Below are 23,559 nucleotides of genomic sequence, written 5' to 3' on the forward strand. Positions count from 1 at the left end.
AACCCATCTTAACTTGCTGCCTTTTAATACAGATACTCGACAAAGCAAGTGACAGAAAAGAGAAAATAAGCAGCTTACAACAAATGCAAAGTTGACAAATTTCTTTTAAAGATGTCTTTTAGGTGTTATGGAAAGCAGTTATCATCAAGTTTTGGGGGGGAGATATTTTTACTTCTAGAACGTACAAAATACCTACATAGAAAAGTAATTACTTTTTCCTTTGTTTTCAGGCACTAGTCACAATTTTGGTGTCGCATCAACACAATTTTCAGCTTTAAACAAATAAATTCACTTGGTTTCAGCAATTTATCATTTACTACAGTAAAATGCTTTCTGGAGTATAAATAATTGTTCAAGATGTCAGCTATAAAAAAAAAGCTTAGATTCAAAAATCACATCCTGTGATGCCTGTATGTGTGTACAATTACATTCTTTAGAAGCATCTTCTCAATTTTATCAGTCTTACCTTGTCTATTCTCTTCTCCATAAAACTAAGTAAAACATGAATGGCCTCCATATTCATACCATTGTATACCATGGTATTATTTTTCAAAACTGTTTCTTTCTCAGCTGTTTTATCACTGGGCAGTTCATCTAGCATCGTTGCTTCTGGGGCTGTTTCTTCATGGGTTAATGGACAAATGAGAACATCCAAACAAGAGACTGGAACATTGCTTAAAAGGTTGACTGCATTGCTGAAAAGCAATTTAAAAAGACAATATTTTAATTTGACTGACTAGTCCTTTAAAACACAAACGTAATAAGTTCAGAAGTGACTTTTAGGAGTCAATTAAAATTCTTCTTTTTCAAAATGAGTCTTTAATATTATTTGGCATTTACTGACTAACAGAAAATAAAGAGAACTGTTTCAAATACACACATGACAAATTAGAAAGAACAGATGTTAAATGGACACACACAATCATATGATGTCATGTCACTTTCTGAAATGCTAAAATAGGAATTAGTGAGCTTTAACACTAGCTCTTTAATTTTATTATGATACAATACTAGATTTGCAGTTTTTCCTTGGGATTTTAAATCCTTTTGTGGATTCACTGATGTCTTATTATTCCTTAGATTACAACATAAAGCATTTGAGGAACACTGTATATAAGCAGCTTATCACAGAGGCAACAACATTAAAAACCAAATATTGTAGGATTAAATTTTGTCCTTTCCAGATACAGAAATACAATTTTTAGATCATCCCTTATTTCATAAGACATTTGCAGAAAATGGTAAATGGTGCTTTTTCTCCTTCTCTTGTCCCCAGATTTCTTTAAAAGAGGCCAACATAGCTACTTCGAATCTCTATCCCCCTAGGCCTTTCTTTCTATGTATTAAGGAAATAATGTGCCTGGGATGCACACCAGTAGGGGGAACCCAAACCTTGTATTTTTTGGTATTCCCTAAAAATCTTGTTCCATTGCTCAGTGTATAAGAGATTAAAATTAAAATTGTTAGTGTTTGACACTAACAATTTAAAAATTAGACATGCTCTCAATTCATATATTTTCCTTCATGCATTAATTCATATTTTTTCTTTTAAAAGGAGAAGTGTTCTGTGCTAACTGGATCTTAAAAGCCTGTGCCTCAGAACTTCCTGATAAACAACAATGGAGAGACAGGCATTACATTTCCTAGTGACAGAGAAGCAGATCTAAAAATAACTGCATCCTGACTAAAAATAAACTCTTGCAAATACAATTTAAAAGTCTAACCACTTGGAAGCCAAATTCAGAGCTTAATCTAACTGATGCTGTCTTAATTTAGCCCATAGTAGTTCCTTTTAATTTAGATTATAGTGACACCCTCAAATATAAAACAAAATAAACAACAACAAAACAGAAATAAAATACAAAATATTTTCTCTCCTTTACCCTGAAGTGTGGCTGCATTTCCCCAAGAATGAATATTTCTTTTCTTTCTTTTTATATTACGGGAAAAAAAATTCATAAGAACTCAAAGTTGAAAAAGTAGACAATGGAGAACAATAACTGAACACCAAAAAATCAGAACCAAGAACAAAAATAATTTAACATGTCCTATAAATGAAAGGTTCCTGGTAAAATACAAGTTATTTGGTTGTCCCCACTAAGAATCTACTACTGCTGCTGCTGCTGCTATTACTACTACTACTATTCAACAATGTTTCTAATTTTGATTATTTGTAAATAATCGCAATTGGCTGAAATACGATGCTTTTCCCTCAAACTTTCCTTTTAAAATTTTTGCAAACATCTGTAGTTCCTTATCTATAGATAAATATATTGCACTTCTGACTTAAGCATTTGGAAACTGTTATTAAATATCATAGATTCACTGGGGTTAAAAGAAAAAAAATAGAACTCTACCTTAGAATTACTTTCTAAAACTGTAAAAGCCACTTTGAAATGTTAGGTGTTTTTCAACACATAGAGCAATAGGCTGGAGTCCACTAGTAGTATGATTCTCTGAATCTACCATAGAGACCACACTGAATAAGGCAATGCATTTCATTACAAAGGAATGCTTCCCTTTAAATTCATTTAAAATAAGCAGTTTCCAGGAATTTCGTAAATTTAAGAAACCAAATGTAGAGTTTGATTCAACAAATATTTGGAGGTTTTAGGCTTTTCAAGAAAAGTTCCCATTTTCTCGTTTCTTATTAAACAACTGGGTTCCCAAACAACTACAAAATTAATTTTCTGGCTCACTGTGTTTGAGCTATTCTTTTTAAGTAAGGAAAGCCAGCTTTTTGAGCTGTCACTTCTCTGACAGTTTTATTTGTGGTAGAAGAGTGTATGAAATTCTCCAGCTACCAGGAAGTCAGTGACTATGCACAGATCTGCACAATGGTGTTTGCATTCCTACTCCAGGGGGTAGAAGTACTGTGTATATTACTCTCCCCTTTTCAGCTTCCTAGAGATCATTAATCACTGGGACATGACATCCTCCCACTCAAACTCCCAGCCCCCTCCTGATATGCAGATTCAAAAGCAGGGCCTATTTAGAGCTCCTTAATGCTCTGATTAAAGCCTTGATAGTTGTGGGAGAAGGAAGGCAACCTAAAATCCAGGCCTGTATCAATCGAGGGGCTAAACAATTTAATACCAGATGACACTAAGGAGCATGATAACAGTACAAGCAGACCTACAGCTGTTGGCAAACTTTCCTGGTCAAATGTATCTTCTTTACATTTGGGGCTCACATATCGTTTTTCATGGCTGGAAAATCTACTTAAATGAACCTCAAGATCTCCAAAAGATTTTCACATGTAAATACCTAAGTTTACTTTAGTCTAACTCAGTTCAGTAATTATTTACTGATTACTTATGCCAGGAATTTTTAAGGCAGGTATTACGAAGAAAATAGAAATAAATCCCTGCCCTTCTGGAGTTTACTTTCTAGCATGTAGAGAACAGTCAATTAAAAGTAAACAAACAGGGCTTCCCTGACAGCTCAGTGGTTGAGAGTCCGCCTGCCGATGCAGGGGACACGGGTTCGTGCCCCGGTCCGGGAAGATCCCACATGCCGCATAGCGGCTGGGCCCGTGAGCCATGGCCGCTGAGCCTGCGCATCCAGAGCCTGTGCTCCGAAACGGGGAGAGGCCACAACAGTGAGAGGCCGCAAAAAACAAACAAACAAAAGAAGTTAATTGAATAGAAGGTGATAAATGGTCTGAGGGTAAAATTCAGGAGGTAAACAGGACATGTGAGTTGTAATTTTGAATAGGGTAGTCTGAACAACCTCACTGAGATGGTGTCATTTAAGCAAAGACTTAAAGGAAGTTAGGGAGTGAGCCCTGTGACTGCATGCGGAAAGGGCGTTCCAGGAAGGAGGGCAGGAGCAAAGGCCCCAGGGCAGGAGTAGTGGCATGTATGAAGAACTGCAATGAAGTCGGTGTGGCTGAACCACCACACACAGGGTGAGGAGTGGGACAGGAGCTCAGCTGGGTAACAGGGGGCCAGATTGGTTTTACAGGCTATTATTACTTTAGTTTTTATCCTGAATGAAATGGGGAACCACTACAGGGCTTGGCATAGTAATATACTCTATCCTTATGTTAAAAGGATCACTCTGGCTACTATGTTGAGAACAACTAGTAGGACGTCAAAGGTGAGGAAGGCCAACCAGTTAGGGTGTTATTATAATAACTCAGGTGAATGAACACGGTGGTAACAGTGCAGTGGTCAGATCTGGATACATTTTGAAGATTTCCTGATAGGCTAGTTGTGGGGTGTGAGAATCCAAGGTTCTAGCCTTAGCAAGTGGAAAGCTAGAGTTGCCATAAATTGAAAACACTGCAGGAGAAGCAACATTTTAGGGGAAGAGTAAGAGTGTAATCTTGGATATGTTAAGTTTGGAATGTCTGTTATACTTCCAAATGGAGACGTTAACAGGAAGTTAACTGTAAGAGTCAGGGAGATCAGGGAGGGAGATCTGGACTAGAGATATAAACTTAGGAGTCATTAGCATGTAGATGGTATTTAAAGACCAAGACTGGATTAGATCAGTAAAGGAGTGAGTGTGGATTGAGAGACTATGAGAGATAGGCCTGGGGCACTCTACCATCCAGAGGCTGAGTGGGAGAGGAAGAAATTACAACTAGTGAGGTAGGAGGGAAACCAAGATAGGATGGTATCCTGGAAGAAAGTATATCAGTAAGAATGGAGTGATCACATGTGGTCAAATGATGTGAACAGATCAAGTGACTGGATTTAGAAACACAGAAGTGACCTTAATAATAGCCATTCTGGTGTAGTGGGACTAAAACCTGAGTAGACTAGATTCAAGAGAGAATAGTAGAAGAATCAGATAGTCGATACCTAGAGGAGGTTTACTGCAAAGGGCAAAAGAAGACTGGAACAGCAAATCCAGGTGGCAAAGTGTTAACCCATAGGGACCTGGTCATTGTTCTCTAAGTATGCTGTAGGCATAGTCTCATTTCTGTATTTGTCCATGTTTTCTCCTGTTTAGAATGATCTCATTCTTTAAGATTAGCTCAAGTCTCACTTTATTCTCAACAAATATTTACTATGCCTTGTACTAGATGCTAAGTATACAAAAATAAATAAAATATGCTCCTTTTCCTAAGAGAAGACAGCATAACATAATTTGTAAAGCAATGGGTTGAATTCTAAGTTGCCTCCTAGAAATGTGTGCCTTGGGCAAATTACATGACCTATTCTAGGCCTTGGTGTCCTTAATTCTAAAGTAAAGGGAAATAAATTTATCCCATCAGGTTGATGTGAGGATTAAATGAAAAAAGGCATGCAAAGCACTCTGCCTGGTACATAGTAAATGGCAGCTATTAAGGAGCTTTTGAACAGGAGACATACTATACTATAGGAGGGAACAGCAAATATCTGGAAGAATGAGAGAATATGGTGTCTGTGGGGAAATGAAAACAGGTTCCTAAGTCTAAAGCAAAGGACAAGGCCTCTAAAGGACAGGGCCTTAGTAGGCATAAGACAAAAAAAGTGTGTGTACGAGTGTGTAGAGTGGGGAAGGGGGATTATAAAGGGGATTGTCATGATGAGATACATGTTATGGCCAAATGGGTTACTGATGACCTTAAACCAGAGTTGTGCTGGCAAAGGAGTAGGTGCAGAAGCCAGAAAAACAAATTTCCCAGATGCGTTTGCGGATCATTAATAAATGCATAGTGACAAAATAAGTTTGCTCTTAATCATAAAGACAGAGGGGAGCCACAAGAGGATTCTAAGCAGAGTTACTTTTTGAAAAACAACTCTGCGTGCAGTGGAAAGGATGGACCGATCTGTCAGGTTAGGTAAAACTTTCCTACAGGACAGAGCAGCTTGAGTTTAGAACTGGAGAAAGAAGGTGGTCTGACAGATCTGGGGTTAGGTGCTTGAACACTGGCAGGACAGGACAATTAGGGAGTAGAGAGAGATGAACCAAATGATGAACCAATGCTTTAGAATAGAGAGGGAAGAAAGGAAACCTTAAGGAGGCTTACAGGTAGGAAAAAAAGGAATCACCAGGGGACCAGAGGTCTGGATGAGGATGGAGAACAGGTACAGTATGAGTGAGGAAGACTTTCCTCGTCATGCTAGACCATAGTGAGCATGTTATCTGAATTCTATTAGCAATTATTATTTGGATAATTAATTTACTGGGAAACTACTCAAAAACTATCTTGTGACATCTCTTCTATTCTTTTCTTGATTGTTATTTAACTTTTCATAATATTCATGTCTTGTTTCCCCATTTATACTCTATGTTCCTCCAGACTATGCACTATGGTGTGGAATCCTTCAGGAACCTAGCATGGTACTCAGCTATAGTTCAGATAATATCTGTTCACCTAGATAACTGTTATTCACAGTGAGAATTAGGTTAAAGAGCTAAGAGCTTTAAAAACAAAAAGAAAAAAACCCTCTCCCCAATCTCTCCGAACTCTCCTTTTTCTGTATACCTATATAAACTTGTTTATGTCTAACACAACACTCATCAAAACAAGTGCACTTATTCACTTAGCAGCCTCTTTTACCCCCTAGTTGGTGAGCCCTGGAGAACAAAGATTATACTGTATTCACCTTCGTAGCCTCTAGAGCTCAACATAGTGCCTAACACATAGTAAGTGCTCAGTTAATAAATATAAACCAAAATGAAATGGTTCAATTTTCAAACATTTATTAGAAGTCTGCCATGTGTAAGACATGCTTACTTTTTTTACATTTTACATTTTGCAATATGTGTATCAAATCAACACACTGTACACCTTAAATGTATACAATGTTATATGTCAATTATGTCTCAATAAAGCTAGAAAAAACAGACATTATGCTTTGCACTGTAATGAGGTGTCATTAGGTACTAAACTGCCCCCTTAAATATGTGAGATAAAATGAATTAGTTTAAACAAAGAACAACAAAAAAAAGCAGGGAGGTAAGTACTTTTTTTTTTCAGTTTTTCAATTTTATTTATTTTTTTATACAGCAGGTTCTTATTAGTTATCCATTTTATACATTTTTAGTGTATATATGTTAATCCCAATCTCCCATTTCATCACACCACCCCCACCCCCACTTTCCCCCCTTGGTATCCATACATTTGTTCTCTACGTCTGTGTCTCTATTTCTGCCCTACAAACCTGTTCATCAGTACCATTTTTCTAGGTTCCACATATATGCGCTAATATACGATACTTGTTTTTCTCCTTCTGACTTACTTCACTCTGTATGACAGTCTCTAGGTCCATCCACATCTCTACAAATGACCCAATTTCGTTCCTTTTTATGGCAGAGTAATATTCCATTGTATATATGTACCACATCTTCTTTCTCCATTTGTCTGTCGATGGGCATTTAGGCTGCTTCCATGACCTGGCTATTGTAAACAGTGCTGCAAAGAACATTGGGGTGAATGTGTCTTTTTGAATTATGGTTTTCTCTGGGTATATGCCCAGTAGTGGGATTGCTGGGTCATATGGTAATTCTATTATCAGTTTTTTAAGAAACCTCCATACTGTGCTCCACAGGGGCTGTATCAATTTACATTCCCCCCCAACAGTGCATGAGGATTCCCTTTCCTCCACAACCTCTCCAGCAATTGTTGTTTGTAGATTGTCTGATGATGCCCATTCTAACCGGTGTGAGGTGATACCTCATTGTAGTTTTTATTTGCATTTCTCTAATAATTAGTGACGTTGAGCAGCTTTTCATGTGCTTCTTGGCCATCTGTATGTCTTCTCTGGAGAAATGTCTATTTAGGTCTTCTGCCTATTTTTGGATTGGGTTGTTTTTTTGATATTGAGCTGCATGAGCTGTTTATATATTTTGGAGATTAATCCTTTGTCCATTGATTTGTCTGCAAATATTTCCTCCCATTCTGAGGGTTGTCTTTTTGTCTTATGGTTTCCTTTGCTTTGCAAAAGCTTTTAAGTTTCATTAGGTCCCATTTGTTTGTTTTTATTTCCATTACTCTAGGAGGTGGATCAAAGAAGGTCTTGCTGTGATTTATGTCAAAGAGCGTTCTTCCTCTGTTTTCCTCTAAGAGTTTTACTGTGTCCAGTCTTACATTTAGGCCCCTAATCCATTTTGAGTTTATTTTTGTGTATGGTGTTAAGGAATGTTCTAATTTCATTCTTTTACATGTAGCTGTCCAGTTTTCCCAGCACCACTTATTGAAGAGACTGTCTTTTCTCCATTGTATATCCTTGCCTCCTTTGTCATAGATTAATTGACTACAGGTGTGTGGGTTTATCCCTGGGCTTTCAATCCTGTTCCATTGATCTATATTGCTGGTTTTGTGCCAGTACCATATTGTCTTGATTACTGTAGCTTTGTAGTATAGTCTAAAGTCAGGGAGTCTCATTCCTCCAGCTCCGTTTTTTTTCCCCTCAGGACTGCTTTGGCTATTTGGGGTCTATTGTGTCTCCATACAAATTTTAGGATTTTTTTTTCTAGTCCTGTAAAAAATGCCATTTGTAATTTGATAGGGATTGCACTGAATCTCTGGATTGCTCTGGGTAGTATAGGCATTTTCACAATATTGATTCTTCCAATCCAAGAACATGGCATATCTCTCCATCTGTTTGTATCAGCTTTACTTTCTTTCATCAGTGTCATAGTTTTCTGAATACAGGTCTTTTGTCTCCTTAGGTAGGTTTATTCCCAGGTATTTTATTCTTTTTGTTGCAATGATAAATGGGAGTGTTTCCTTAACTTCTCTCTCAGATTTTTCATCATTAGTGTATAGGAATGCAAGAGGTTTCTGTGCATTAATTTTGTATTCTGCAACTTTACCAAATTCATTGATTAGCTCTAGTAGTTTTCTGGTGGCATCTTTAGGATTCTCTATGTATAGTATCATCTCATCTTCAAACAGTTACAGTTTTACTTCTTCTTTTCCAATTCGTACTCTTTTTACTTCTTTTTCTTCTCTGATTACCATGGCTGGGACTTCCAAAACTATGTTGAATAACAGTGGTGAGAGTGGTCATCCTTGTCTTGTTCCTGATCTTAGAGGAAATGCTTTCAGGTTTTCACCATTGAGAATGATGTTTGCTGTGGGTTTGTCATATATGGCCTTTATTATGTTGAAGTAGGTTCCCTCTATGCCCACTTTCAGGAGACATTTTATCATCAATGGGTGTTGAATTTTGTCAAAAGCTTTTTCTGCATCTATTGAGATGATCATATGGTTTTTATTCTTCTATTTGTTAATATGGTGTATCACATTGATTGATTTGTGTATATTGAAGAATCCTTGCATCCCTGGGATAAATCCCACTTGATCATGGTGTATGATCCTTTTAATGTGCTGTTACACTCTGTTTGCTGTATTTTGTTGAGGATTTCTGCATCAATATTCATCAGTGATATTGGTCTGTAATTTTCTTTCTTTGTAGTATCTTTCTCTGGTTTTGGTATCAGGGTGATGGTCGCCTCCTAGAATGAGTTTGGGAGTGTTCCTTCCTCTGCAATTGTTTGGAAGAGTTTGAGAAGAATAGGTGTTAGGTCTCCTCTAAATTTTTGATAGAATTCACCTGTGAAGCCATCTGTTCCTGGACTTTTGTTTGCTGGAAGATTTTTAATCACAGTTTCAATTTCATTACTTGTGATTGGTCTGTTCATATTTCCTATTTCTTTCTGGTTCAGTCTTGGAAGGTTATACCTTTCTAAGAATTTGTCCATTTCTTCCAGGTTGTCCATTTTACTGGCACAGAGTTACTTGTAGTAGTACCCTAAGATGCTTGGTATTTCTGCGGTGTCTGTTGTAACTTCTCCTTTTTCACTTCTAATTTTATTGATTTGAGTCCTCTCCCTCTTTTTCTTGATGAGTCTGGCTAATGGTTTATCAATTTTGTTTATCTTCTCAAAGAACCGGCTTTTACTTCTATAGATCTTTGCTACTGTTTTGTTTCTATTTCATTTATTGCTGCTCTGATCTTTATGATTTCCTTCCTTCTACTAACTTTGGGTTTTGTTTGTTCTTCTTCCTCTAGTTCCTTTACGTGTAAGGTTAGATTGTTTATTGGAGATTTTTCTTGTTGCTTGAGGTAAGCTTCTATTGCTATATACTTTCCTCTTAGAACTGCTTTTGCTGCATACCATAGGTTTTGGATTGTCATGTTTTCATTGTCCTTTGTCTCTAGGTATTTTTTGATTTCCTCTTTGATTTTTTCAGTGATCTCCTGGTTGTTTAGTAGCATATTGTTTAGCCTCCATGTGTTTGTGTTTTTTACGACTTTTTGGCTGTAATTCATTTCTAATCTCATAGCATTGTGATCAGAAAAGATGCTTGATATGATTCCAATTTTCTTAAATTTACTGAGGCTTGATTTGTGACCCAAGATATGATCTATCATGGAGAATGTTCTGTGTGCACTTGAGAAGGAAGTGTAATCTGCTGTTTTTGGATGGAATGTCCTACAAATATCAATTAAGTCTAACTGGCCTATTGTGTCACTTAAAGCTGTGTTTCCTTATTAATTTTCTGTTTGGATAATCGGTCCATTGGTGTAAGTGAGGTGTTAAAGTCCCCCACTATTACTGTCTTACTGTCGATTTTCTATTTTATAGCTGTTAGCAGTTGCCTTATGTATTGAGGTGCTCCTATGTTGGGAGCATATATATTTATAATTGTTACATCTTCTTCTTGGATTGATCCCTTGATCATTATGTAGTGTCCTTCCTTGTCTCTTGTAACATTCTTTATTTTAAAGTCTATTTTATCTGATATGAGTATTGCAACTCCAGCTTTCTTTTGATTTCCATTTGCACAGAATATCTTTTTCCATCCCCTCACTTTCAGTCTGCATGTGTCCCTAGGTCTGAAGTGGGTCTCTTGTAGACAGCATATATATGGGTCTTGTTTTTGTATCCATTCAGCAAGCCTGTGTCTTTTGGTTGAAGCATTTAATTCATTCACGTTTAAGGTAATTATCGATATGTATGTTCCTGTTACCATTTTCTTAATTGTTTTGGGTTTGTTTTTGTAGGTCCTTTTCTTCTCTTGTGTTTCCCGCCTAGAGAAGTTTCTTTAGCATTTGTTGTAAAGCTGGTTTGGTGGTACTGAATTCTCTTAGCTTTTGCTTGTCTGTAAAGCTTTTGATTTCTCCATCAAATCTGATAGAGATCCTTGCTGGGTAGAGTAATCTTGGGTATAATTTCTTCCCTTTCATCACTTTAAATATGTCATGCCACTCCCTTCTGGCTTGTAGAGTTTCTGCTGAGAAATCAGCTGTTAACCTTATAGGAGTTCCCTTGTATGTTATTTGTCATTTTTCCCTTGTTGCTTTCAAGAATTTTTCTTTGTCTTTAATTTTTGTCAATTTGATTACTGTGTGTCTTGGCGTGTTTCTCCTTGGGTTTATCCTGCCTGGGACTCTCTGCACTTCCTGGACTTGGGTGGCTATTTCCTTTCCCATGTTAGAGAAGTTTTCAACTATAATCTCTCTCTTCAAATATTTTCTCAGGTCCTCTCTCTCTTCTCCTTCTGGGACCCCTTTAATGTGAATGTTGGTGCATTTAATGGTGTCCCAGAGGTCCCTTAGGCTGTCTTAATTTCTTTTCATTCTTTTTTCTTCATTCTGTTCCACAACAGTGAACTCCACCATTCTGTCTTCCAGGTCTTTTATCTGTTCTTCTGCCTCAGCTATTCTACTATTGATTCCTTCTAGTGTATTTTTCATTTCAGTTATTGTATTGTTCATCTCTGTTTGTTTGTTCTTTAATTCTTCTAGGTCTTCGTTAAACATTTCTTGCATCTTCTCCATCTTGGCCTCCATTCTTTTTCCAAGGTCCTGGATCATCTTCACTATCATTATTCTGAATTCTTTTTCTGGAAGGTTGCCTATCTCCACTTCATTTAGTTGTTTTTCTGGGGTTTTACCTTGTTTCTTCATCTGGTACATAGCCCTCTGCCTTTTCATCTTGTCTTTCTGTGAATGTGGTTTTTGTTCCACAGGCTGTAGGACTGTAGTTCTTCCTGCTTCTGCCCTCTGATGGATGAGGCTATCTAAGAGGCTTGCGCAGGTTTCCTGACAGGAGGGACTGATGGTGGTAGAGCTGGATGTTGCTCTGGTGGGCAGAGCTCAGTAAAACTTTAATCTGCTTGTCTGCTGATGGGTGGGGCTAGGTTCCCTCCCTGTTGGTTGTTTGGCCTGATGTGACCCAACACTGGAGCCTACCCGGCTCTTTGGTGGGGTAATGGTGGACTGTGGGAGGGCTCACGCCAAGGAGTACTTCCCAGAACTTCTGCTGCCAGTGTCCTTGTCCTCATCGTGAGCCACAGCCACCCCCCACCTCTGCAGGAGACCCTCCAACACTAGCAGGTAGGTCTGGTTCAGTCTCCTATGGGGTTACTGCTCCTTCTCCAGGTCCCAATGCGCACACTACGTTGTGTGTGCCCTCCAAGAATGGAGTCTCTGTTTCCCCTGTCCTGTTGAAGTCCTGCAATCAAATCCCGCTAGCCTTCAAAATCTGATTCTCTAGGAATTCCTCCTCCCGTTGCTGGACCCCCAGGCTGGGAAGCCTGACGTGGGGCTCAGAACCTTCACTCCAGTGAGTGGACTTCTATGGTATAAGTATTCTCCAGTTTGTGAGTCACCCACCCAGCAGTTATGGGATTTGATTTTATTGTGATTGTGCCGCTCCTACCGTCTCATTGTGGATTCTCCTTTGTCTTTGGATGTGTGGTATCTTTTCTGGTGAGTTCCAGTGTCTTCCTATCGATGACTGTTCAGCAGTTAGTTGTGATTCCCATGCTCTCACAAGAGGGAGTGAGCGCACGTCCTTCTACTCCACCATCTTGAACCAATCTCCAGGGAGGTAAGTACTTTTTAAATAACACTGGCTCTTTTGGGTAAAACAAAACAAAACAAAAAAAAGCTTTGTAGATGCCAATGTGTTGCGTGAAAGAAATTATGCTGAAAAGCTGCAAGAAATTAAATCAGATCTGGTCCTCCCCTCTCCTTTCTTCTCTAGTGTATAGGCCATCCCCATCTTTCCCCTTCTCTCCAAATAAAACAAAATCACAACCACATCCACATGCAACTTTTTTTTGGCTACGTGTTTATGCATAAGCTTACTGATTATGGACAAGAGGGCTCAAAATACTCTCAGGCAGATATTAGAATTGGACAGAATTAGGATGTCTTTTAATGGAGCCAAAAAGGTGGATCATACCAACAATTTACTTATTACCATAAGTATAGACAAAAGGAAATGAAATAGAACAAATAGATTGTAGAAACTACATAAGATGCTGATTAGTGGAAAGGAAGTCGACATCAAGGTCAGCTATCTTTGTGAACTAACTCATTTTATCTCTATGTCCATGTTCTCCTGATTTCTCTAGGGAAAAAAGAAAAAGGCACTGTCTTACACAGACAACATATCAGAAAAACTGCTGCTAAGCCATTTTTTGACCCACTCATCTCCTAGAGTACCTTAACAGGCTCCTGACATGCCTACCAAGCATCTGGCTTGAGAAAATTAACAGAAAACAGATTTCACTACACAATCGCAATATATACAAAGAAATAGCTTCCTAAACAAAACATGAAAATTCAATAAACTTCCACAATGTTCACTGCAGCTCTATTTACAATAGCCAGGACATAGAAGCAACCTAAGTGTCCATCAACAGATGAATGGATAAAGAAGATGTGGCACATATATACAATGGAATATTACTCAGCCATAAAAAGAAATGAAATTGAGTTATTTGTAGGGAGGTGGATGGACCTAGAGTCTGTCATACAGAGTGAAGTCAGTCAGAAAGTGAAAAACAAGTACTGTATGCTAACACATATACATGGAATCTAAAACAACATAAAAATGGTTCTGAAGAACCTAGGGGCAGGACAGGAATAAATATGCAGATGTAGAGAACAGACTTGAGGACATGGGGAGGGGGAAGGGTAAGCTGGGACGAAGTGAGAGAGTGGCATGGACTTATATATACTACCAAATGTAAAATAGACAGCAAATGGGAAGCAGGTGCATAGCACAGGGAGATCAGCTCGGTGCTTTGTGACCACCTAGAGGGGTGGGATAGGGAGGGTGGGAGGGAGACGCAAGAGGGGAGAAATATGGGGATATATGTATATATATAGCTGATTCACTTTGTTATAAAGCAGAAACTAACATACCACTGTAAAGCAATTATACTGTAATAAAGATGTTAAAAAAATTCAATAAACCTTAAAAAGGAGCTTTAGAACTAAACATTGGATCTTAAAGCTAATATGCTCATTATAATAATAGTAACAGAAGTAGCAGTGGCTGTAGTGTTGTGGCAGTGGCAGTAGCAGCTCCTCCCCCATTTACTGAGAGCTTACTCAGTGCCAGGGATGGATGGCTTTACTAATTTCTCATTTAATCATTATTACAACCCTTTGAGTTTGATGACAATGCATAACCATACACCACACTATCTAGGTTTACCTCTTTCATTACATTTTTCCTTAAAAAAGAAAAGCAAAAAACAAACTTAAATATTAACTTTAAAAAATGGAATGGGGCTTCCCTGGTGGCGCAGTGGTTAAGAGTCCGCCTGCCAATGCAGGGGACACGGGTTCATGCCCCGGTCTGGGAAGATCCCACAGGCTGTGGAACGGCTAGGCCCATGAGCCATGGCCGCTGAGCCTGCACGTCTGGAGCCTGTGCTCCGCAACGGGAGAGGCCACAACAGTGAGAGGCCTGCGTACCGCAAAAAAAAAAAAAAAAAAAAAAAAATAGAATGAGATGTTACCTTGAAACATTCTGATTATTTTTAAAATGATGCCTTAAACACACACACACACACAAACACACACACACACACACACACACACAAACTCTTTTCAGGGTCACTACAAATGGGCAGGATTTAGTAGATATTACAATTCTAGTAAAGTTCTTAAAATAGCCCTTTGAGGTTGGTATAGTATTTTTTCTGCATTTAAATGGATTAGCTTAGAGTCATTACTGCTCAAATGATACTAATCACTTTAATTCTGATTAAAGGGGCATGCAGGGCCAGTCCAGATAAACTGTCATGTCAGCAGCAACCTCAATCTCCCAGGAAAGCCTTTTAGCAATACATATAAATCTTGTCTATGGCTCTAGGGGTATTCCTTCTTATTTACAATGTAGCTAACAGATATTTTATCAGAGCAACTTATAGAAGTAAATTTAAAGAAAAATCTCTTTTAAATTTATTTAAGAAAAATAAATATTTAAAGCAAACATCATCAGAAAGTAAAATAAAGAAATCTATACTTTAAAAAAATCTGAGTGTTAAAACCTCTTTACAGTTTTGCTCTCTTTTTACGAATACTGGGTACTGTTTTAAAATATTAAATTCACTCTTCAGAGAAAGCCTTAGCAATGTTTTTGTGACTACTGCAACAATTCCCATCAAAACACTTTCTTCTCACATCCTTGTATGAATGCCATTTAACTTGTGATACGTAATTTCCAAAATAAATAAATACATACATACATACATACATTTATACCTGGGCTTATAAACCCATTTTCTTGTAGTTTTAAGTTTGAATAGCTAGATTTCTAGTGTCTCTTGATTATAAAAAATTAGTCAGACAAAATTGCTTAATAAAATCTTTTTAGAGGATATGATTTATTGCAGTTAATCTGATTATTTTTAAAGACACAGCTTCAAGAAAATTAAAGGAAATTTTGATCTGTAGCTGCAGAAAGAAGTATAATTTTTAATTTTAAAGAAAACAATCTTTTGAAGACTTTTGAAGACTTGCAGGGCAGAGTACATAAAGATAACCTACCAACAACCTCAGTACAATATCAAATAATAAACTGCCAATCATAACTAAAATAATATGGATATGACTGAAAAAGAACAAGGGTATGTTTCACTTTACACTCTGGTTGTATTTCTATTTAAGCCATATTGTGGAAAACAGAATACTATAAATGCTCAAAAGGTAATTTCTACTAAGAACTCAGTTTTAAATTATTTGTAAAGCAGACTTAATGCCAAAGTTATCTGTTTGCAGATTTGAAATTTATTTGAATTGTTTAAAATGCCATTTGTGTTCTTATAGAATAAAGTGCCACAAGCAATCTCATGTTAAAGTCAGAGGACTTGTTACTAGAAACCTGATACAAAATAGTAAGAGAACTAGCAAGATGCATTAATACTGCTTCAGCTGTTCTCAGAGAATGATAATTAAAAAAAAATTTTTATTTATTTATTTGTTTATTTTTGGCTGCATTGGGTCTTCATTGCTGCGCGTGGGCTTTCTCTAGTTGCGGCGAGCGTGTGCTACTCTTCGTTGCTGTGCAGTCTTCTCGTTGCAGTGGCTTCTCTTGTTGCGGAGCACGGGCTCTGTGTGCAGGGGCTTCAGTAGTTGTGGCTCTCGGCTCTAGAGCACAGGCTCAGTAGTTGTGACACATGGGCTCTAGAGCCCAGGCTCAGTAGTTGTGGCTCGTGGGGTCTAAAGTGCAGGCTCAGTAGTTGTGGTGCATGGGCTTAGTTGCTCTGTGGCATGTGGGATCTTCCCAGACCAGGGCTCGAACCCATGTGCCCTGCATTGGCAGGTGGATTCTTAACCACTGTGCCACCAGGGAAGCCCTGAGAATGATAACTTTTAACAACAGTCCATAATAGCTCTAATAGGCAAGTCACAAAAATTGAACTATTTTTTAATACTTGAGACTGTGGCCCAAATCTTATAATAAGTTTTAAAAATTTAATTAATGTTGCTTAAGATATACTTTTTGGTAAATACTCTTACAATGAAAATAGTGAGAGTATTAGTTTAAGTGTAGTAATTAAAATCAGGGTTCAACCCCAAGCTCTTTCACTTATTAGGGTTGAACAATCTTGGAGAAACTGCTTGATTTTTCTATGACTCAGTTTCATCATGTATTGAAAGGGAAAAATAGTACCTACCTCATAAGGTTGGTGTGATGATTAAAAGAAGTTAATCTTTATAAAGCACTTAGCATAATGCCACACACAGTATTCAGTAACTGTGTGCTATTATTATCGTTCTGGGTTTTATTGTTGAATGCAACAAATGCCAAATTCTCTTCTCTTGTTGGGGCTTAATATAACAAAGTCAAAGAATGAAAATTTCTCATCAGGGCATAGTAATGATTTCTGACCTACCAGCTACCCAGTTTACTGTAATATTTTCACTTTCTTGTGTTTATAACAATTAAAATTAGATGCATAAAAACAATAAGAACTTATTATGTCTTTCACTGAAATATCAGTAGAGGTTACCTACCTGTGTAGCTCTTCTGTTTTGTCTTCAGTTGGACCTACGATTAGTAAACAATGGCGAAGAACAGCTGCCATGACACGAAACTGATGAGAATCACCCTATGGCAAATAAAAGAGAGGTGAGGAAAAATTGGGGATTGAATGAATGCCTTAATGAAGAAGTCCGGTACATTACTACAACCCTGGGAGTCATCCTATGGCCCATCGAACACCCAAAACAGTTATTCTTATGCCATACATCATAGAAGTCAGGATATTCTAGGAAGAATTCCCAAGTATTAACTAAGTGAATTGTCATCATCTCATATGAACAGCTACAGCCACTGCCAGAAATGGCTGAAACCATAAGTTGTTGATCTATCCTTCCCCTATGACATGTCAGGCAAAGAGAAATATGATCAGCATCCATATATTATTACCTACTCTGTTTTACCTGTCCATAAGATTTAATTTAACTAGGGATCTTTTCCATTTCCAGAAAGTCTAGATTGTTTTGTTGGATAGTATACTGTTCCAGTTTACGAGTCATTATAAAAATTCAAACAGATATAATACTACCAGTATTTTAGAAGCGGGTTGTACATCCTTAATAAAAATGTCTTATCTCTTAACTTTCAAAAACAATGGATTAAAATCTATAATCTATCAACTTCATTTTAATGAATCTTCTTAATCTCCTAGTTCCTCCAAATCTTATTCCTAGTTTCTCCAAAGTGACCAGCAAGTGATGAAAAATAAGCACTCTTGAGTTTAATCTCCTATTTTCCCAATGTTTACTCATTGGTAGTGGTATTAGACACACACAGAGTCAGAGGGAAGGCAAATAATAGGAAATAAGCTGAGCTCTGAATAATCACTTGGTTTACCTCCTAATTTATCATGAGATCTTGGGCCACTACAATTTTTTTAATCATCTGAATCAAGGTTGTACCTTTCTTCTTCCAAATTTTTAGTAATTAAGAAGACATGAAATTAGTGATAATTATCTATTATAATCAGATCCTGGATATGTTATATTTCAGGAAGGTTCCAATTACTTCAAAAGCTATTAAAATTTTTAAAGCTCTGTATATACATAATTGATTTCAAGTCTGTGTAAAGTGAAATATATTCACATATTATACATATATAGCCTATATTCATATATAAAACTCAGCCCTTCTAGGAAGATGTCTTTTATAAAATCTAACAAACAATAGCACAGTTTCATTACTCATAATGTGGATAACAATATTTTAAAATAACACCATCATGTGTAGATTTGGAAGAGATGAAGGTCTCAGTGGCATAACAGAAAAAGCACTTTACTTAGAGTCAAGAGTCTAGGTTGTGACCTTAGGCAAGTCATATGGCTTCTCTAAGCCAAAGTTTCCCCATATGCATCTCCACAAACATGAGATTGTTAGGGTTGTAAAAGGATTAAATTAAAGAAGATGATACACATGAAAATGCTTAGTACTTTCAGTGAAATATTTGAGGGTGAGGGGAAGGATGAGGCAGAAAGGAAACAAAAGGTAAGACTGATAGAGCTGAAATGAGTGATAACGAAATTATTGCGTTTTGGGGAGGGGGACCGGTGGAATGCTAGAGACACTAAGGGTTTGGAATGAACACTGTTCCACTTGCCATCTATCTTCAAATGCCTGAATCAAAATTCTCTAATATGCAAATATACTTTTACATATCCCACATTATATGAAGCACACTGAAATGCATGTGAAACTCATCCATTACTTAACTCTTAAGAAGTTCATATTTTCCTTGGTTTTGATAATTAACTAGGAATGCACTTCCTTTTAAACTAGATTTTCCTTTATTTTAAATATCACAATCATTTTCCTCTCATGCTGATGTTGACAAGCCCCCTGCAAAACTCCATTTTGGTCCTTCCACTATTTGCAACTGTAAGTGAAAATCCTACTTCCTTCCATCCCCTTTCCTCCTGTCCCAATTTTCATGACACCAATTCCCCAGTTGTACCCTGTAGGTCTGCCTGTCCTCTTTTACTGTCCACTAAATTCTATTTCTTTACTCAAAACAACTACTGAAGTCCCGGGATTGTGTGCCTCTACTTTTAGTATCAATGACTCCTTTGCATCCTCCAGGTCTCAGAGAAGCCCCTTCTTTGACCACCTTATTTAGGTAGATTCCTTTTTTCATTATCTCTATCATTGTATCTTGCTATGATTTCTTTCAGGAAATCATAATCTGTAATTCCACATTTGTTTACCTACTTACGTATGCATTGTTTTCTCCATTCATCTAGTACCTTCACAAGTTTTAGAGGGCATGTGTTTAACAAAGTGTTCAATAATTTTTAATGTAAATGAAAAGTAAAACAAACAAAAAAGTGCTCAAATCATAAGTGTACAGCTAGATAAATTTTCACAAAATGAGCATGTCCATACAACCAGCATGAAAACAAAGCAACACCAACATTGAGAACCCCAGAATTGCCCTCATGACCCCTTCAAATGACAGATCTGCTCTTCAACTGTAATTCTAACATTTAACATCATGGGTTAGTGATTTTTGTTGTCACAAATTTTAAGTGAATGGAATCATAAAATATAGACCCTTCTGTATCTGGTTGTGAGATTCATCCATATTGTTGTGTACAGGTGCAGTTTGTTCATTTTCACTGCTTGAGAGTGGTGCTATTCAAAGTTGTTTGTGGACCACTACTGGTCCACACCCTTGTTTGCCACTAATCTGCAAAGTCATGAGTACAGAAGGTACACCTGAACATTTAGAAACTTTTCAAGCAGTCTGACATTGTGTGTAATATTGTATTATACAAGAGTTCCATTCTGACAGCTAGGGAAAGAAATCTGGTCCCTCATAGTTAGGTTAAGAAAGCACTGCTGGCCACATAGCACAGGGAGATCAGCTCAGTGCTTTGTGTCCACCTAGAGGGGTGGGATAGAGAGGATGGGAGGGAGACGCAAGAGGGAGGAGATATGGGGATATATGTATATGTATAGCTGATTCACTTTGTTATAAAGCAGAAACTAACACACTATTGTAAAGCAATTATACTCCAATAAAGATGTTAAAAAAAAAAAGAAAGCACTGCTGAATACAGTGAGTATATTACAATTCACTTATCCATCCTACTCTTGATGGACACTTGGACTATACTGAAGAGTGCTGCTATGAACATACTTCCTTATATGTCATTTGGTATGCTGGGTCGTAGGGCATATACATATGACAGACTTTAGAAGGTACTGCCAAACAGTGTTTCAAAGTGTTTATACCAGCTTACACTCCCACCAGTTGCTCTACAGCTGCGCCAACACTTGGTATTGTCAGCCTTTTAAATTTGTCATTCTCATGGATGTGCAGAGATTTTATTATGCATTTTCCTGATAACTGATAAAGTTGAACACCTTTTCTTATGTCTACCGGTCATTTGAATAGCTCTTTTATGAAGTGCCTGTTCAAGCCTTTTGCATATTTTTCTGTAGGGTTAATTGACATTATTTGTAGGACTTGAATATGTTCTAGGTAGAGTCCTTTATTGCATATATGTGTTGAAAATATCATCTCCCATTTGGTGGCCTGTTTTTTACTTTCTTCTCTTGATGAACTAATTTTAATGAAGACCAATTTGTCAATTTTTCCTTTATGGTTTGATCTTTATTTTGTCCTGTTTTAAAAATCTTTGCCTATTTAAGAAATGTTTGACTTGTTTAAAATAAAGTCATGGGGCTTCCCTGGTGGCGCAGTCGTTGAGAGTCCGCCTGCCAATGCAGGGGACACGGGTTCGTGCCCCAGTCCGGGAAGATACAACATTGCGGTGAAGTGGCTGGGCCTGTGAGCCATGGCTGCTGGGTCTGTGTGTCTGGAACCTGTGCTCCTCAACGGGAGAGGCCACAACAGTGAGAGGCCCGTGTACTGAAAAAAAAGTCATGAAGATAATCTTCTGTTTCTTTCCAAAAGCTTTATCATTTTACCTTTTACATTTAAGTCTCTTATCCATCTCAAATTAATTTTTCTGTATGGTAATAAGGTAGGGATTTAAATTCATTTTTAACTGATTAAAAAGCCCACCTTTTCCCCACTGCAATTCAGTGTTACCTGTATCATAAATCAGTTAACTGTATATGTGTAGGTTTATTTCTAGATTCTTTATTCTATTAGTCTGTCTCAATAAATATTTGTTGAATGAGAGCTATCATTTAAAATGTCTTACTTAACAAAGGTCAGAGTGTACACTATTTCCTACTATTGGTTGCTCTGCTGGGTGACTTTACATAAACAATTTGAACTCTTTGATCTTTAGTGTCCTCATTTGTCAAATGTGTATACTCCTCCTATCTTATACAGATGCTTGAAAGAGTAAATATAATTGCTCTTTTTAAAACAATATACACAGTTTATACAACGGTCATTTACTTCTTCACGAGCTAAGTTGTTTTTTTTTTTTTTTTTGCGGTACACGGGCCTCTCACTGTTGTGGCCTCTCCCGTTGCGGAGCACAGGCTCTGGACGTGCAGGCTCAGTGGCCATGGCTTACGGGCCTAGCCGCTCTGCGGCATGTGGGATCTTCCCGGACCGGGACACGAACCAGTGTCCCCTGCATCGGCAGGCGGAGTCAACCACTGCACCACCAGGGAAGCCCATGAGCTTAGTTTTGATATCTTTAGGGCATCAACAGTCTCTCCTCTGTAATCCTACTATCTCCAAAGGTTGAGAAGGCAAAAAAATCCCTAAGACAGAGGAGGAAAAAAGAGAAAGCAAGCAGGCTTGTTGTGACAGTAGAAATCAAAATGAGATAACACTAAAAGAGAGGTAAAAACTCATGAAACTCTTTGGGATCTTTGTTGGCGGGGGTGGGGGGGTGGGGGAGTCTTTTTATACAGGCTTTGTTTCTTATTCATAGATTCCACTGCTGTACTATTGCTTTCTTCTCCTGTGCAACCTGTGGAAGATTTTCACGTTTGTTTGGTAAAGGTATCAATATCCTCATACCTTTTTCATTTAACACTTCAACCAATCTAATCAATGCCTGAGAAAAAAGTCTGAGAGGAGAATACCTCACACCAATGAGTCCTAAAGTGGTTTTGTTATCCCAGGGTAGTTCTCATTACTTCAAGAAGGTTTAGGAAACTTGTCCTATGAAAATTCAATTTCAATTCTACACAAAGTGAAACACAAATACACACTCAACCACAAACGTACACATGCACTCTTACTTGGAAATATAGCTATACATCAGGTAGTATTTCACTCTATGTCTTACCCTAGCCATTTTGCAGTTATTTGTCCTACTAAATTGCATATGTTCCCTACAGGCAAAGATTAAGTATTCCACCTCCACATCTTTTACATTTAACATGGTGCCGGGCATAAAGTAATAAATGCTTTTTTGAATTAACTTACAAAAGGAAATATAAATGTTATAAAATAGTGTGCTGTATCTCCAAAAAGGCTAGAATCTGCTCTCTAAACAATGTTATTAAATGTTTTAGGTTTCTAGAAAAATTAGTAGTTTTGAAAATTTAAAAGGTATCATAAACTTTCCCTCCTCTCTGTCACTTTGGCTATTTCTCTTATATACTTCCACTATACAGATAGCAAACTGTATCACATTTTATTTCTCATAAAACAAATATTCATTGAACACCTACTCTGTGCTAGGTATGTTGCTTAGCAGAAAGACTATGCCAGTGAGGTCAGACATACCCCCAAAGATCAAGAATATATGGCATTTGTAGCATCTGTGCACTTCTGAGTTGATTCTTTTTTATTTTCAAACATATAGAAAATATAGAGAAGAATAGTAAATAATGTGACAAGTAGTTATATATCCATCTGTTTACATGTCTGTTTTTCCTATGAGACTGTTAGTTCTCTGAGGGCAGAGATGCTTTATATTGCATCTTGTGTGCCTAATACAGAACTTTGCACATATTGGGCACTCAATAATAAATGTTGAAAAAATGACTCAGTTAAAAAACATGGTACAGCGTGAAGCTTTATTTTTAATTAAATAATGTCAAGTCCTTTTTTCACACTTCCTTCAAAGTCTCTAAAATCATTATGGGGCTAATCTCTTCTGTTACGATGTGACTTTCTCAATTAACTCCTATAGATACTCTCACTGTCTTATCTCACTCAGATAGCATCCTTTGACTACTCAGATACTTGTACTACTTCTCTGTTTGCACTTGGCTGTCTGGCTCTAACATGTGTGTTGGTCCTTGTATTTTCTCATTACATTGCATTGATACCTAGGAAGCACTGCAGAAGGGAATGTGTGCTAAGTAAGGGATCTCTAGAATAACATGCTTTCCTCCATAAACAGGGAGATTTAGCAAAGTGCTGAAGCAAGAAGAAGA

At 37.4% G+C, this 23,559-nt stretch overlaps 1 protein-coding gene across 5 annotated transcripts in view; it reads right to left on the minus strand.

Moving 5' to 3' along the window:
- RIC8B (RIC8 guanine nucleotide exchange factor B) overlaps positions 1–23,559 on the minus strand; it is a 117,297-nt gene that overhangs the window by 47,113 nt on the left and 46,625 nt on the right. For all 5 annotated transcript variants that reach the window (XM_065887375.1, XM_065887372.1, XM_065887374.1 and 2 more), the window contains 2 exons: positions 17,217–17,311; positions 467–695 (listed from right to left, as the gene is read on the minus strand). In XM_065887375.1, coding sequence (XP_065743447.1) covers positions 467–695; positions 17,217–17,311 — 324 coding nt within the window. The remainder of the gene's footprint in view (positions 1–466; positions 696–17,216; positions 17,312–23,559) is intronic.

Source organism: Phocoena phocoena, chromosome 11, assembly GCF_963924675.1.
Source record: "Phocoena phocoena chromosome 11, mPhoPho1.1, whole genome shotgun sequence".
Classification (NCBI taxonomy): Eukaryota; Metazoa; Chordata; class Mammalia; order Artiodactyla; family Phocoenidae; genus Phocoena; species Phocoena phocoena.